We start from the raw sequence: 17,135 nt of genomic DNA on the forward strand, positions 1-17,135 counted from the left end.
TTGCACCATCTCAGATCGAGATGGCAAGCTTCACAAAGTCCAAAACAAATTTAATGAGGAGCAATATTACCTCACCCTGCCATGTCATGCTGGACCTTAAGAAAGTTCTTTAATAGGTCACAAGTTTATCATGCAGTAAGATCATGTTCTGTACTCATGCACACCTTTATCCTTTGCAAAACTTTCCTGAAGAAATAAAGATAAGGCTGGTGCACAATCAGTCATGCCATGGTCACCGTGGTCACCTGATATAGAACAAACTTTCCACAACTAGTCCACATATTTCAAATACATTCATCAGTGTTACTTTTATTGATGTTGTCTAAATCATAATTCATTTTGCGATGAGTCAGCTATTTGAATTTCTCAGGAGAAAAACATGGTAGCTTTATAAAATGTGCAAGGTTTTATGTTTTGGGTGCAAGGAGTGAGGTCAATGTTGTTTTCGTGTGTGTTTTTAAATAATTCTGCCACCATTTACTTTCTTGAAAGATTACCAAGCAGTAAAATACACTTTATTACCAATGACTGCGCAATTATTATTATTTTTTTAAATAAATTTTGGTTTTGTATTCAAATGTGTAAAATTTCTTTAAAGAGGATTTATTTATAGATGTAATTTGTTGTAACTTCTGCAATGCCTTATGTTGCAACAGAAGCAAATTCAGACTGACTGCAATTTTTCGGTTTCTTATTGAAACGGTAAAAGCGAGCCGTTTCTAACTGTAATTCAGTCTCTTCACTCAAAGACGCTTTCAGGTGCAGCTGCAGTTTTGCACATGTGAAACCATTTTAATGCAGCTCAAAGATGATTTGATGCTTTTCTGCGAAAGCAACCATTGCTGGTGCAACAAAGCAGATTTCTAGCACACCTGTCAACTAAACTATCCTTAAGAAAAAAGATGCATGGTTTAGTTTAACAGCTAAGATAAAAAAGAAGGTACATGAGAAGGTCAGCATTTCATTGTTTATTCGAAGATCAATTACAGTTACAGCTGAAGGACTGACAGAAGAAAGTTTATATTGTATGTTTTGGATTAAAAAAATCTTTTATGTTTGTCTGTATTAAAAATTATTCATTTTTCATTGATTTTCTTAACAAGAAAATAAATTAATTTACTGTATTGTCCAGTTCACATTCCACTACGGTTAATCAAAAAAAAGAAATATAATAAATGCTTCATGCACGGTAAACATAGTAACTCTGTTATTAAAAAAGGCACAAAAAACCCCCAAAAAACAACCCTCTAAAGTTCTAATTTAACACCAACAAAGTCAGAGGTATAACTTGATTTTCAGCCACACAGATCGGATAGAGAAAAATCTCAGTCCATTTAGAAAATTTCATCACTTATGAAGATACGCATCGAGCCAGAGTTCCCCCGAAGTTTTCAATGAGCTAAGAAAAAAGAGAAAAAAAGGAGACAAAATTAAATCTTAGTAAATCGCAAAACATTTTGGATCTGACAAGCAGCTATTTTCTATAATGAGAGGTAACAAAAAGAAGGATTTGTGCATTTATTCTTATGATATTTATATTTATTAAGGACATTTTTATTTTTACACATTTTGCAGATTCACCCTGTGAATTATTACCTGACAACATCAGCCATTCCTCGCCACAAAGACTTAATTTCATAAGGGACCCCGTGCTTCTCACACATTGCACGGACCCGCGGGACCACCAGGTGGTAGTTGTGGCGCGGCATCATGGGAAACAGACTGAAGAAAAAGACAATAAATAACAGATGAATCCTCATTTGTGATGTCTCAGCATTTTTCTGCGCGAGTTTGAAAAATCTTACACTCATCTGACGCGCAAAATCGTCTTGACTTACTGGTGTTCGATTTGGAAGTTGAGGTGTCCACTAAACCAGTCGTTGAACAGGGACTGCTCAATATTACATGTGGCTTGTAACTGAAAAAGATGAGACAAGACTCTAGATATGTTGATACATCATTTGACTTAGTTCATCTGCTGGGTAGCTGTAGTTTATAGGCGAGATTAATTAGTGTATTAAAGCTAGCAATAAAACAAAGCACGGTAAAACACATCAACCTGAACTAAGTCAATATTTAGAGTGTACAGTCTTTGTACACAGATTACAAGTCAACGATCATGTATTGATGAGTGTCTTCAGCTTACAGGGTGCAATAGACTAATGAGCAGAGAACAAGAAACCTTTTGGTCAGGCTCGTGGCACATTTATTAACCCACAATATCTACACTTTATCAATAGTTTCCTATCTTAATCTGGTGAGATTAGGTTTATTACCTGCTGCCAAGATTGCATTAAAACAGACATACGCTTCAGAGCTGCAGAAAAAACTGCAGAGTCCCATCCAAGGAAATTTACGACATATGCCATATTACTCAAAGTAAAACATCAAAACTATTCTGTTTGTAAATAAAAAATAAATACAACTTTTCCCCCCCAGTAAATTAGCCTTACAAAGCCACATCATTTGTATGATTGAAATGATTATCAAGCCTGTGTTTGAAGCAGCTCAACAGATTATAGGAGTCAAATTGTTTGAGGAGGTTGAGTTCTGCAGACAAGCAACATCAGCAGAATACAAATCTTTATTATGACAGTTATATGGTTTTCTTAAAGCAGGCACCTGCATGGTCAGCCAGTCCTGGTTCTTCTCATACTCAATCTCCATTGGTATGTGATTCATCTGAGTTACCCACACAAACCAGTGACTCTCTAAAAACCTGCAAAACAAGCAATGAAACGCAAACATGGTGTTCATGTGGGGTAAAAGCCCAAAATGGGAAATTATTTTACAATAGCAAATTAGTATGGAATGATGCTTTTGAGAATGAAATAACATCAGTTGTGGAACTAGCATAAATATAACAAACAAAATTAAAATCAGGTGTTGTCTCATTTTACAATTAACTGACAATAAACATAAAAACAGACCTCACCCAGCAATTTTTCTCAGTTTTCTTCAGAACACTTACCTGACAAACATCATGAGTGCAAATGAGCCAAGAAAGCCGTACAGAGGGGAATAACAGTAGAAATAGCGAAAGTAGTACGACAAGGACCAAGCCAAGTCCTGCAAAACAAAAGATTCAGATCATCTAAAAACGTTTTTTTTTATTGTGAAGAATCATTTGTCATTCGTCTTGTGTGGTGGCCAAATATGTGTTTTAGGTAGGCTTAAATTGAAATCCCATTCCGACTTATGTAATGATTCTGCACCGCGCGGTGTCTGGAAAACTTACCACCCAGTCACGACGAGTAATCATGGTGTTCATTATCTGCATGTGAAAATAAATCGGTATGAGCAGCGGAGGTCCCACTGCAAAAGAAATATTCATTATTCCTGGAAAGCTATTATAATTTTCTAATTAGCTTTTAATGACTCCCAACAAGCATACCGAGAAAGAAGTATTTGTGCTGGTGATTGTAGGGCATGTGTTTGATCTTCTTAATGCCGTACTGTGACAGAGAGAAGGACAGCGATGGGTGAGCAGCTACATGACAGTTTGCATCATGTGAAACATTTTTCCTTTCAGCTGCTTGCCTCCACTGGTTGAGTCTTTCCCAGTACAAAGACAGCCAACATGTTGACGTCGGGATCTTTCTTCATGATGTTTGGTTTGGCGTGATGCTGGAAATGTCGGTGGTTCCACCAGTTGGCTGAAGCGCCCTATAAAAACCCCTCTGTTAGCATCCATGCAGAAATTATTCAAAGGGCAGAAACCTACACAGTCACCTTTAAGTGTCCAATGACAAACTTGTGAACCAAATGATTCCACCTTGACTTCTTGAAGACAGAAAGGTGACCAAAGTCATGCTGCAGCCATCCAGCCTGTGACTGCACCGAAGAAGGTAAAATAGCATCATGAGATTTAGCTTCTAAACAACAAAAAAATTAAAAATAGTCTATGAGTTTAAATTACTTGAGATATTGTCAGCATCAGTGCACACAGTAGCGTCATCGTCCAGCTCGTCCCCCAGTACGTGACCATCAGCCAGGCCAGGGCCTCCAGCAACAGGATGTGACCCAGATGGAGGCAGAAGAACAAAGGTTTGGCTTTAAAAAGTCCTTCCTTCTCCACCTGGGCGCGCAAAGACTCAAAATCCTTTATGATGGCTGCCTGGAAGCAGAGAATAAAATAGTTTGTTTGTTTGTTTGTTTGTTTTTTACAGCTTTACTAAGATGTAAAACTGTTGAAATAAAGCAAAAAAATTTCAGTTGCACTAAGAATATTAAGAACATGTTATTCAGCTTGAAACAATGGGGGTTTGATGCTGCAAACACAGATCAGGTTTCAATGTAAAGACTCACGTTTTTTCCCCCGTCCTGGCTTGGCTCTGTCACTGCCAGCTCTCCGACCAGTAGAGGCTTCAGAAACTTCTGCACAAACTTCAGATCTGGATGAAAGGCACTGAAAGCCTCCTGTAGAGCAAGCAAATGCATATTGTTTTTTTTAAAAAAACAATTACCCCTCCAAAAGTGACCAAAATGAGCTGATATACTAAAGGACTGCACAAAACATAGCGCTATTTGTTTATATTTATGGTGTATGAACCATTTCTTGATTTTTTAAATAAGGTTTTGCTATTTGAAGCCATAGCATTTGTTCATATTTGAGATAAAGAGCTTGAGGTTTATTAATTGGACTAACAAAACACATCTGGAATGAGTCATGAACAAAGAATTTGGACTGCAGGATTTCACAAAAATAGTTCTGGGTTGTGTGTATTTGCATCACAAGAAACACACAAACTGAATGGTTGTCAGTCAACTCTGTAGACACAATACATGTAAATATCTCTCAAATAGGAATTTAATTCATATTTAATTAAGGACATGAATAAAATGGAAAAATAAGCAAATTCTAGACGTATTCAAAAGAGTGCAGATTGCTTATCGTGTGTTTCTGTAACGTTGCCAGGAACAAATGAGTGTGAGAAGCTGTTTTTGGTAGAGTTGATTTTACTTTCTATAATTAATAAAAAGAAAAACAAGAATATCTATTAATTAATGTTCCTTGGGTGACAATCCATATCTAAGTAAGTTTTCCTTCTTATTATCTAGAATGGCAATAAAGAAGAGCATAAACAAACTGCAGCTGGTCTGACTCATATTTAGAGATATTAGCCATGGGGTGATGAGTTTATTAAAGTTCACACCAATGTTCACGTGACATCACCGGACAAAGATCAAACTTGATTCATTTAGGAATACATCTAAAGCCTGAACTATAGTAACCTATGAAGCAAGTATTGAATTACTTCCTTAAATCAGTGTGGAGCGGCATGGAGGCGATCACTGTGTGGAGCTACTGTGGCACTGAGGAAGCGCATGTCGTGACAGACGACCCTCAGCAAATCTGCATTGTTGGATCGTCATGGTCTTCCTCTTGCAAAGATCCCTTAGATCCCGCATAGAGAGTCAGGAGAGTTTGCTGGCCAATCAGGCATGTGATTCCACGGTCATTAAACCAGAAATGCTTGTCAGCACAACGAAGCACAAAGTGCTGTAAAATTTTCTGGTAGACGACTGCTCTGACCTTTGACTTGATAAAAAAATAACAGTAGCTGATGACACGGCACCTCAAGTTACAGCTGACTTGAAACCTTCAAATTAGAGATCAAACAACTGTTTCTCCACTCCTCCTACAGACTCTTTGACCTTGATTTCTAAGTGAAATAAAAACAGAATGTACTTTGATCTAAAAATAGTTCTGTGGACAATAGTCCTGTCTATTTTCTCCCCAGCCCAATCATGTCTCTGGTGATTGGGCTAAGGAGAGGCCTTACAAGTGGCCTAATGCAAGAAATACAACATTTGTAGCCAGTTTCTGAGATATGGTGGCTCCTGTAGCTTTGAATGCAGTTACAGTTCATTGTAAATCCACCCTATAATTCTGAATGAGCTTTGCTTGTACTATTGTTTGTGTACTTTTCCACTTCCTCTGAACTTTAGATCAATATGCTTTCATGAGGCACTAAAAGTCAACTTCTTTAGCAATGACATTTTATGGGGAGGAGAAGCCACGCGACTGTCTGTCGGACAAATGCTGCGTCAACAGTCCCCCGTATGATTTTGTACGCAAGATAAGGCAATTTTGCAATAAAAATATTTGCATTGATCTAATCTTTTGATAAACTGTTTTTTTAGGAGGTTTTCATTAGTTGTAAGTCATATCATTTAAATTTACAGATATTTGCATGCTTGAATGCATATCATTGTGTATAATAAATCTATATAATATCAGTTTCACTTTTATAAACTGAATGAATGATATAATTTAGCTTTTCAAGGATGATCTGATTTATTAAGATAGATCTGTATCAAAGTAGGGACTGGATAAAAACACCTCAACAGGCTGTTACATTCACTAATAACATTATAGTTGCACATATAAGGAGACATTATTATTTAATTTTAATGTTATAAAGATTTTTGTTTTGCTGTTTCTATTATTGCATTGTGAATTTTGCTGATTTGGCAAAGAGAAATTTAGCCAAAGCAGGTTTTCTATATAGACATACTAAATAGTCTTAATGAGGTCAGCCAAACCTTAGATAAACAAGACATGACATATTACACCGTCTCATTATTTATTTAACAGAAAACAAAGCCAAAGTGCGGAAGCCATGTGTGGGATAATAGAGAAATGCTTGGTGCTTTCAAAGGAATGAGTTGATGTGCAGCAGCCAGCTGGGTCATTATCTTATCAGTGGCTCAGGACAGATATGAGCTCATACATGAAAGACGTCTGGGGTTTCAGATGAGCATCTAGATGCTGTGTATGGGAATGCCTAGCATAGGTGGGAAAACATAAAAAACAGATTAACTGGAAGTTTAATCAAGAAATCAAGTCTTCCAGAAATGAAAATAATAATAATAATAATAATAATTTTCTTTGGAGAAATGTGGTCTAAACTAAGATTTTGAGGCACAATAAACCTCAATTGAGTGTAAACAAACAAACAAACAAAAAGGTTTATCCGTACAAGCAACTCATAAAAAATAGTAAAGCACAGTAGTGGAGGGGTGATGATGGGGGCTTGCTTTGCAGCCACAATCCTTGGAGAAAACCTTGTAGCCGTTGAGTTTACCGTAAACTCTTCAAAGCATTTTAGAATCAGATGTAAAGATATTTGCTTGACAATTAAACTTGGCAGAATTTGGATCATGCTTTGTGAAAATTATCCAAAGCACAAAGCTGCAATGATTCAAAGCTCAGAGTGACACTGTAAAAAAAATAAATAAATAAAAAATGTACCAAACCTTCTTCATAACTAAATGTCAGAGAGAGGACTACTTCTGTACATTTCTGTGTCTACATAGGTGACATGAACATGAAGTGCACACAGGTTCTTAAATTTAGCTTTTTCTAATAAAATGAATAGTGAACTTGTAATATGTGATATATTATTATTTATCTGAGGCTGTTGATCTATTGATAAAAGTGAGTAAAGATCTGATTATATTCAATATGTGTTGGAAGTAAAAAAAAAAAAAAGAACAACTTTATTTGCATGCAATGAGATTTTATTTTTAATTTTTGTTTTTTAAGAGAGGTTAGAGATGTTACCGTGGCGTCCTCTCCAGCATAGTGGCTGATGATCCGAGACCCTCCTGGATGCCGTTTGGCCCATTGGGTGATGTTATAAACCTTTCGGTTGACCACCAGCCACTGGTCCTTTCTGCTGCAGTGTTTCTGCACCTCCTCCCAGGTGTAAACACCTGAAGCTTTCCCGCTGCCAGGCTCTGCAGGCTCAGTCTGCTGTCCTCCACCTCCCATCGCCCCTGCTGATGCTGCTTTTGGACTCACTTGAAGCTCAGGACCAGTTTACCACAGATTGTCACACACCTGGAGGGGGAAAAAAACAACTTTAGAATATAATCTGTTAAAGGAAATGCTGCAACACACTGAGACACAAGTTAATTAAAACAACAAAAGGGAATTGACATCGTTATGAATTTATGACTGAGCCTGTTAAAGCAACTCTTCAAGCCAGACTTACATCAAATGCATAAAAAATATTCCATCAAATCATCTCTGAATGTTTTTTCGATTTTTTTTTCAGCTATCGTGTAATAACATTAATAGGACAAACTGTGTAAAACTTACTGTAGCTATTAATCAGATTTGGATGGTTTAAGTCCCTCTGTGTTTTAGTCTCATCACCAGACCAGTTTAAATAAGTTTGCTCCAGCTCAGCACTAATTCATTTTCTCACTGCGAGCATCATAAAACCCATCCTCCAGCTTCCTTCCCTCATAGGCTGCGCTCATCGTCTCATTCACCCCCACCGGGTGCACGAACTTCGAGCGGATCATTCGAGCCTTTCTGGCCAATCAGCACGCAGTTATCACGAACCGAACCGCTGCTGCATACGCGATAGGCTCAGAGAGCTGCTCCTCTGGACATCACCGGGTCAACTGCGTGATCCTGGAAAAAGTTCAGCCGGGGGGCGTGGGTCTGTCCCAGGCACGGACTAAAGGAGATGCGGTGGCATTCTCAGAAAGCATAAACAGATGCTTATCACGTCCTTCCTGATGATCCTGACGCCCAGGACTGCGGTTAATTTGGAGATATACGTTTCTCAAAAACGTGAGACCAACTTTCCGATGATGCAGTGTTTAAAATGCAGCATAATTGTTTTAAACTTTTTTTTAAATTATTATTTTAAATTAAACTGCTATCTTTTTCGTGATTTTCTCGTGCTTTTATGTCAATAAAATGATTAAAATCAAAGCTACGTTTGTGTTTTTAAACTAAATTGCCATTTCTTTCGTGGTTTTTCTGGTGTTTTATGCCATTTATTTTTAACTGTCAGGATCGTCTGTGTTTTTTTCTATTCAGTCTCTCGCATTTCTAATATCTAACGTTTTTCGTTACGATTTTACGTCAAGTTGTGTAGCTCACATTAAGTATATTCAGCAAGCTGGCTGTACAAAATGGTATAAATTTGACCTGTTGGAAAACAAAGAGAAATGGCGACGAACCATTAAAGTTAAGTTATCAAACATAAATAAACTAACCTTCCTTAACGCTGATTTTAAAGGCAGTGGGTATTTGTAATGCACTTTTGAAAACAACAAAGCCTTTGTAGCCACTCTTCTCTTTTCTTAAAATGAAAAGTGAGGCAGATTATAGAGTGCCAGTTTATCAAGCTCAGACAGTTTCTTGTAACATTCACCACTTTTACTGCATGAGTTTCCCTTCAGAAACAGTAACATTCACACACACCTTTGGTCACAGGTCTGGTAAGTTTAATATACGAGTTTCTAAAACATTTTTCCATGAACACCTATGAGCAGCTAAGTGTGTTTTGAGAAACTGAGTAACACTTCTAATCATTTTACAGTGCAGCGTTTTTGATATTGACATAGGTGTTACTTTGACACCTACGTGTTTGGTCTCACAAAACCTGCTCAGGAATGACTGAAGGAACATCAAAGTCTGTGACCTGACCACTAAACTCTCCAGGTGCCAGTTTGAAACCCAAACATAATAGCCAACTAACTGCATTTTTTAGTAAAGTGATAGGTTAATATGTAAACTGCTTAAACTGTAAAGCCAAAAGGTAAAACATCCAGCATCTTAGACTGTTAGAGATTTTTCGGTATTATCATTTTGTTATTACTTTAGTTCACATTCAGTCTATAGATTATTGTGATTTTCTGTTTAAGGTGTTCTCTTTCTTATGTGTGTATGAACTGACCTGGAGGTCAGGACTGTCTGTTCATCTTCATGTGAAACAGTTAACTCTGTGTTTCTCAGACCCTAAATTTTTATTAACCAGAATACCTCTTAACTGCCTGTGAGCAGTCGTATTTTGTCTTATTGACAGTTTGACCGAGATTTGAACCGGGCTCAGACCTTAGATCAGATATCACACCTGTTACTGGGTTGCTAGTTGTTTGGGTTAGAAGTTTTACGACCTCTGTTGTTTTTCCTGACTGGCCCCTATTGGCTGTTTTTCTTTGACAATAAAACCGGGGCTCACGCGGAAGCAGACCAGAACGCTCTGTGAACGGCTCGGAGGAGCTGTTACCAGAGATTTCTCCTTTTGCAAAAGCTTTGCCATAAAATTCATATACGTTGTCTGTGGTTCTTTTATGTAGATTAAAAAGGAAAAATACCCATCATAGACTTTGCAAATGATCTGTATACATAGTGAAGCTTTTATTTTAAACTCTTGGTTAAAAAAAAAAAAAGTTTTAATTTGAGTGTGTTTATTCAGTGGGTGAAACATAGCCAGTTTTCATAAAATAGATTTTAGTGAAGCATCTGTGTCCTTACGTTTCAGGTGGATAACAATGGCTAGAATTTTTGAATTATGATTTTCTTCTTACCTTGGTCAATGTGATCTGACACATTTTTTTCTTATAATCACCGGTCAATATTTATATTGGAACAACACACAGTGAGTCAGATAGTAGGAGAGGGTTTAAAAAAAAGAGATCTCCAACACTCAATGTTAAGGAACTTCAGAAACGAAGAAAAGAAAGATCTTTTTAGTCACCAAGGATCCATAACCACCACTAGATACCATCTACGGTAGTTCACTAATCACTGCTATCACAAACACAAACCATTTGTGCTTTGGTCAGATGAGACTAAGATTTAGTTGTTCAGTAAGAAACACTCCAGGTAGGTCTTTGTGAAACAAAGGAGGAACATGTAGAAGACACCAAACTCACTGTTAATACGGGTCTGTTGCTCTTCTAAAGGCCTGGGAACCTTATTAGAGTTTATATCATCACAAACTCAGTGAAACACCTGGACACTTTAAGCTGAAATTTTGGTGACTTCTGCGAGTTAACTAAGAATGAGATAACGAAGCAAAAACATGTGGCATGTGACGTCAGCACAGCGATAGTTTGACATTATGAATCTTTTTCCATGGCCGCCTCAGTCCCCACGTCTAAAGCCTGTAGTGAGTCTGTGTGGGAAAATGAAGAGTGCATAGAAAGAACATGAGTTAGAGAGATTGTTTTTCAAAAATTACTCTCTCTATTTGATCAAACCTTGAAATGTTACAGGTGAGGACAAAAAGCTGTCAAAAAGCAGGTTGTAAAAAGTTGTCATTAGTGTCAATAGCTGTGACAGTGGGATTTTGTGAAAAAAGCATTTTTTTTTTTCTTAATGTGGGATTTTTTTTTCCACTACCAAAGATACACAAATTAAAGTTATTAATTATATTAGCAATTTTTTTTCTCATCCAATTCCAAATCCACTTTATTTATAAAGCACATTTAGAAAGAAGGGTTGCCCGAAGTGGTGACTTTACTTATTTTAAGCAATCAGAATTTGCCTTAGAGCAGCAACAAATTAATTTATTTCAAGGCTTTTTTCACATCTTCACCACAGGTGCCAATAAGTGTTGAAAATGTTGTGAATGCTATTTTTATGCCTGTTGCAGTTCCTTTGGCTACCAGCAAGTGCCAGTTTTTTTTTTTTTTCTTTAAATCACACAACTCCTATCTTCATTTAACACAAGGCTGCACAGTAGGTAGGGCTCTTATTGCAGACCTTTTCTGCTTCTTTCATCATCTATTTAATATGTGGAAAAATCTAAATGCAGTATGTAGGCCTACAGTTTTATTCATTTTCATGATTTTGCACCTCATAAAACAAATATCATTTTGTGCTTTCTGTCTTCTTTCCATATGTTTCCTGTACTGCCTGCATGGGCCACGCAGTGCTTCCAGAACACATTGACCCCGGCAGCTGTGTCCTTTCTCCACCCAAGGTCTTTGTCTGTCTGCTTGACTATCTACTGCTTCCAGTCCATCGTGCCATTTCAGGGTCACTTGAATGCAACACCAAAATGTGCAAATCAGCTCTTTTGGTCCTCAGCATATCAGACAGAATTATCCTCAAGCAGCACGCTGACCCGTGCCCCTGTTTGTCCGCTTCTTCTGCCACGAGTCATCAGGCTGACAGAAGCCCAAAAAATCTGACCCCAGCAGCTTTCTTTAGGCTTTTCATTCCATCGCAATGAAAAATAAATACTGTCGCCCAGGAAAGCTCACTGTCAAATAGTTGATGGATTCAGCAGAAGATTGACTTAATAGAAGTCTCAATTTACTTTGGCACATTTGGAAACTTTTGGGTTTTACTTAACTGCTAATATGAAATGTTTCAGCTGTTATGATGTCTCTAATGGATGAAGTACACATTTTTTAAGGCAGAAATTCAGCTAAGATTGACATTTCAGATTAAATTAGCAGCAGTTCTCAAAGCTTCAATAAAAGCACCCTTTGAATAACAACAAATGGAAAAGCTGTGGGGAAAAAAAAAAAAGCCACAGCAGATTTTTATTTAAAAAGTAATTTTACCAACACGTGTCTTCATACGGGAAGTCAAACAAAAATGTTTGTGTGGCTCATCAAGAGTCCCAATTTAAATCTGTGGAATGGCAAGGAGACTTGCCATATATATATATATATATATTGCTCAAAAGGAACATTTCACTTTAATTTTGTGTGTGGCTCCAAATCCAGGCCTCCATTGGTTAATAAATTTGATTTCCATTGATGATTTTTGTGTGATTTTGTTGTCAGCACATTCAACTTTGTACAGAACAAAGTATTCAATGAGAATATTTCATTCATTCAGATCTAGGATGTGTTATTTGAGTGTTCCCTTTATTTTTTTGAGCAGTGGTGTATATATATATATATATATATATATATATATATATATATATATATGTATATGTATATAACTTTTTGAAAAAGCTTCGAAACGTTTTTTTTTTTTAAAGTTGACTCGAAGTAACTTCCTCACGCTGCTCTTACACACGCAGCACAAACTGACCATGTGATGTGAATGCCCCCTGTTCGGGTTACAGAGAGAGGGAGGCTTCAGCTGAATGCAAGCCTTCACACTAATGGAGAGAAGCAGCCAACATCAGGAACAGTCCGTCAGTCACTCAGTAAGTGCGCTGTAATTTTCCAACATGCAATTTCTTTCCGAGCGCGGATTATAGTTACCGCGGTGAGACCCGGCCTGTCATAGGGAGCAGCTGCATTAACTCTTACACGGACCTTTATGTGACTTGTTTTCTTTCCTGCCGGCCAGGTCACTCAGCGACGCACCGACTCTGGGTTTATCCACAGACATCTGCAGGCAAGTTAAAAGGCGCAGAAGAACGACTTCGGGGGGGGGGGAATCTTTCTTTTCCTGATCACATGACCTCAAAGCTGTCGGACACTTTTCTCTTCAAAGTCCCGAGGATGTTAAAGAGACAATGGTAAGATGAAAAACTAAAGATAAAGCTAAGCTTTCACTATTAACTCTACCTCATCCTTTTATTATTATTTTGTTTTTCATTCTGTTTGCCAGATAATACCACGTGATAATTTCCTAATAATCGAGTGGAGACAGGGACATTCAGGAACTGCTGTTGCATGGCTGCAGAAGTGTTAACTGGCCCGAACCATGATGCTGGTTGCAGCCTGTGGTTTCATATACAAAACAACAGTAGCTTCCAAACTGAGAGTTCACTTGTCACAGACACTGCCTTATCAAATGACTCTGCCCTGACTCACGTCAGAGTCAAGGTCTGCTTGGCACGGCATGGGCAACTCTTCCAGGAAGGCCGAGGGGGAAGAAGAAGGGGCAAAAGATGGTGAGGAGGAAGATGACACTGAAAAGGAGAAGGAAGTAGTGGAAGAGGAAGAGGAAGAGCTTCCACTGGGAGTCGAGGAGCTGTTGGAGAGCGGTGATCCTGTGTTAGACCTGAGCTACCGCAAATTCAAGCGATTACCCTCCCGTGTTTGTGAGCTGATGCACCTGGAAAAGCTGTATGTTTGCGGGAACAGACTTCGCAAGGTGCCTGACAGCTTTTCCCAGCTGCAGGGTCTGCGGACGCTCGCCCTCGACTTCAACAAGTTGGAAGACGTTCCCCTGGCTGTGTGCGAGCTCACCAGCCTCACCCATCTGTATCTGGGCAGCAACCGACTCATGACCCTTCCGCCTGAGTTCACCAACCTGAAGAATCTAAGGTGCTTCTGGTTGGAGAGCAACTACTTCCAGAGATTTCCCCGGGAGCTTTACGACCTGCCAAACCTCAAGTCCCTGCAGATGGGGGACAACCGGCTGAAAGCGCTGCCTCAAGACTTCTGTCGCATGGAATCGCTAAAGGGATTGTGGCTGTACGGAAACCGCTTTGAAACCTTCCCCAAAGTCCTGCTGCGCATGGAATCCCTGGAGATCCTAGACTTGGATAAAAACAAAATAACAGAGCTTCCTAGCCTGAAGCGTCTACGGACTCTTCACCTATTTTCCTATGACCACAATCCTGTCAAGGAACCTCCTAAAGTAGGCGAGGATGTATTTCTCGTTGGGGAAGGGGCTGCTGAGTTCATGGAGATCCGTGAGGCCAGGAAGGAGAGACGTCGCAAGGCCGCTGAGGAAGAGGCTGAGGAGCTGGCTCAGGAGCTGGCTCAGGAGCTGGCTCAGGCTGGAGAGGAACCAGTGATCCATGGAATCCTAAAGAACAGCAGCTCAAAACCGGCAACGGACGAAGCTGCTGTGAACATCGAAGAGTCCGATGTTAGAGAAGAAGAAACATTGTTTAAGGACGAGGAGCAGGAGGACTGCGTAGAAGTGCCAGTGACCGAGTATGAAGGTGCTGAGCTTGAATATGATGAAGAATTGGTTGAATACGAGACAGAAGAGATGATATGTGAGGGAGAAGGGTTTGAGTATGAAGGAGAGGGGCTGGAGTACGAAAACGTTCCAATGGACTATGAGTATGAGGATGGGGAGGAACTGGAAGACACAAGAAGACAAGATGAGGGAGCATGAAAAGCCCCTCTAACTCCAAAATGATTTGGTTCCAGGTGGAAACAGATGTTGGACAGTACAGCAGATACGTGAATATGACTTATTCTCAGATGTGCTGCTAATTAATGATTTGTAATTAACTGTGAAAATTAATTGTCTTGATATTATATTTCTTTAACGCAACAACACCAGTGTCATCTCTCTCAACTGCACATTATCAGGTTGCTGTAACTTATTTTGGTTCTTTGCTATTAAATATTCAGCTGAATGAAGCCGATGCCAGTCCTTTGTCACAGAAGACGCAGTGTGTTTACTCAAGAGTCGTTTCTGCTCATCACAGTCAGTACCTTGGTTATGTGCTTGTCAGCACTGCTTCTTTAAAGCACGGCTGTCTCTGCATTTAAATGAGTGTGTTGGTCAAAGATTTTAAAAAAATATTTACGACACGAGTGTCAGTGCCAAGAAAGAGCGTTGTAGGGATGAATAGCTGGGGTGCCTGACCATAAAAGGTAAGTCCTTAAAGAGGCTTCAAACATGAAGCGGACCCGGAAAACGATGAGGCAGAATATTTTTAGTACCCCGACAAACCTGAAGGACCCTGCTGGGCAGAAATTCAGCTGTGTCATGAATGCTGTGCACTTCTTTTTGTCACAGACGGGGACATTACTCTTTTTCTTGACGTTATACAGGCCGGGCCCTTGTTCTCCTCTCATTTCTGAGCACATTATTCATGTGGGGCTCATGCGTAATCCTGTCCTTTGTGTCTGCACAGATCTTTTTCCTCGTATCTCATTAAAAGAGTGAATTATTGATCTGGTGTTAGAATATTAATGCGTGTACTCATGTGACAGTATCTCATTACATTTGCATTGGGACAATGCAGAACATACACACTGCTCCTTTTAAATTTTCATGCACCAATAGCTGCTATTGCTGTGTCTAATAACATTGGTGGTATTAATAGATAAGACGCAGGAATGTGAGAAATGAGCTTCAAAATACTATTAATGGTCTCCAGAATTCCCCTAATAGGAATCTGATGGCATCTGTGGGAAGTAACCCAACCTCAACCCACAGGACCCAAAGGATCTGTTGCCTATATCCTGCTACAATTTCTTCAGATGTTTGTGGCCTCCTTTCTGACTGCTTAGAGCTTTTTCAGTGTCATGACAGGATCGATTTTCTTCTTCGACAGGGGCGACTGCTAAAGCGTTCTTAACCTATAATTTTTTTCACATTTTGTTGCACAACAACAACAAAAAAATCAATGTATTTTACTTCATACTTTGGTCCGTCAGATCAACTGATGGACCGAACGCACCAAGTAGTGGACAACTGTGAAGTGAACAGAAATGTGGTGTGCATTCGTATTGGTCATTCATTTGTAGAACCATCTTTCCATCCGTTGTCTGTGCCTACTTGTCCCTGCAGGTTCGTAGGAGCATTTACAACACAGCGACACACAGGACAAACAACCATTCATGTGCACACTAATAACTATGAGCAATTTGGGGAAACCAATTAAATTTACAGTTGTGCATTCTCGACCAAAAGAAGAAGCCAAAATACCACACATGCAGAGGAAGAACATGCACACATCATGCAAAAAGACCCCTGGATGTTTTTGCTGCAAGGCAGCAGTGGTATCAGCTATGCCACTGCTGGTATCACTGTCTTTGGGTGTTAGTCTCTGTCAGCTTTGTTCGTCTAGAGATTGGCATTTTTGCCAGTTTGTCTTTAAAAATTGGTTTAAAAGTCACATTATATGGAGAGCAATTAGTGTCAAATATTTTCCACTAATTTAATCTAGGTGTTGGCACAAAATAAGTAACATGTTAAAATGGTTTTGTCTAAACTCATTGTAGCTGTGGTTTTACATTTAGGGTTGTTTTCCTCCTGGAAGGTGAACCTCCAACCCGGTCAGAAAGTGTTCTTCCAATTTCTCCCCATATTTAACTTCTCTGATCTCTCCTTCAACTTTAAATTTAAGCCTTGTAGAAAAAACAAGTTAAATTGCCTTCAACATTAGAATTATGTGGTGATATCTGCTGATTTATCATATACAAACCCTGAAAAAAAAAAAAAAATCATTTGCACTATGTGATAGCAGGATTGCAAAACGTGAAAAAGTCAAATATTCTGACGTCAGCACAGAAGATGCAGTAGTGCAGTGGTATAAAGTTGTAATATACACAGTTTGTCATACTTGGACTGTTATGTATTTAGTCCAGATTTGTTGGTCACTTTTTTTGCATGCAGCCGTGGGTGGCATAACAGCTTGAGAGTTTGCGGAGGTTCATGCAAATCGGAGTCTGCTTTAGTCTGAGTGGAATCGTTTTTCACCTCAGTT

At 38.9% G+C, this 17,135-nt stretch overlaps 2 protein-coding genes across 4 annotated transcripts; one reads left to right on the forward strand and one right to left on the reverse strand.

Annotated features, from left to right (window-relative positions):
• Positions 1-955: 955 nt before the first annotated feature.
• LOC103141301 (fatty acid desaturase 2-like) lies at positions 956-8,279 on the reverse strand. Of its 2 annotated transcripts, XM_007556895.2 has the most exons (13): positions 8,111-8,278; positions 7,571-7,847; positions 4,309-4,419; positions 3,920-4,117; positions 3,733-3,834; positions 3,541-3,666; positions 3,395-3,455; positions 3,239-3,315; positions 2,972-3,069; positions 2,623-2,719; positions 1,839-1,918; positions 1,597-1,722; positions 956-1,399 (listed from the first exon to the last, which is right to left on the reverse strand). In XM_007556895.2, exons 2-13 carry the CDS (start codon positions 7,778-7,780, stop codon positions 1,348-1,350), a joined length of 1,338 nt encoding a protein of 445 aa, XP_007556957.1. In that variant the 5' UTR covers positions 7,781-7,847; positions 8,111-8,278; the 3' UTR covers positions 956-1,347. The 2 variants fall into 2 exon arrangements, with proteins under 2 accessions (XP_007556957.1, XP_016529195.1); XM_016673709.1 differs by lacking the exons at positions 956-1,399; positions 1,597-1,722 and having other exon boundaries at positions 1,835-1,918; positions 7,571-7,849; positions 8,111-8,279.
• Positions 8,280-12,791: 4,512 nt separating this feature from the next.
• On the forward strand, positions 12,792-15,055 carry lrrc10b (leucine rich repeat containing 10B). 2 transcript variants are annotated; one of them, XM_016673710.1, is made up of 3 exons: positions 12,792-12,929; positions 13,076-13,247; positions 13,340-15,055. In XM_016673710.1, exon 3 carries the CDS (start codon positions 13,574-13,576, stop codon positions 14,804-14,806), a length of 1,233 nt encoding a protein of 410 aa, XP_016529196.1. In that variant the 5' UTR covers positions 12,792-12,929; positions 13,076-13,247; positions 13,340-13,573; the 3' UTR covers positions 14,807-15,055. The 2 variants fall into 2 exon arrangements, with proteins under 2 accessions (XP_016529196.1, XP_007556958.1); XM_007556896.2 differs by lacking the exon at positions 12,792-12,929 and having other exon boundaries at positions 12,947-13,247.
• Positions 15,056-17,135: the final 2,080 nt, after the last annotated feature.

This window comes from Poecilia formosa, unplaced genomic scaffold, assembly GCF_000485575.1.
Source record: "Poecilia formosa unplaced genomic scaffold, Poecilia_formosa-5.1.2 Scaffold81, whole genome shotgun sequence".
Classification (NCBI taxonomy): Eukaryota; Metazoa; Chordata; class Actinopteri; order Cyprinodontiformes; family Poeciliidae; genus Poecilia; species Poecilia formosa.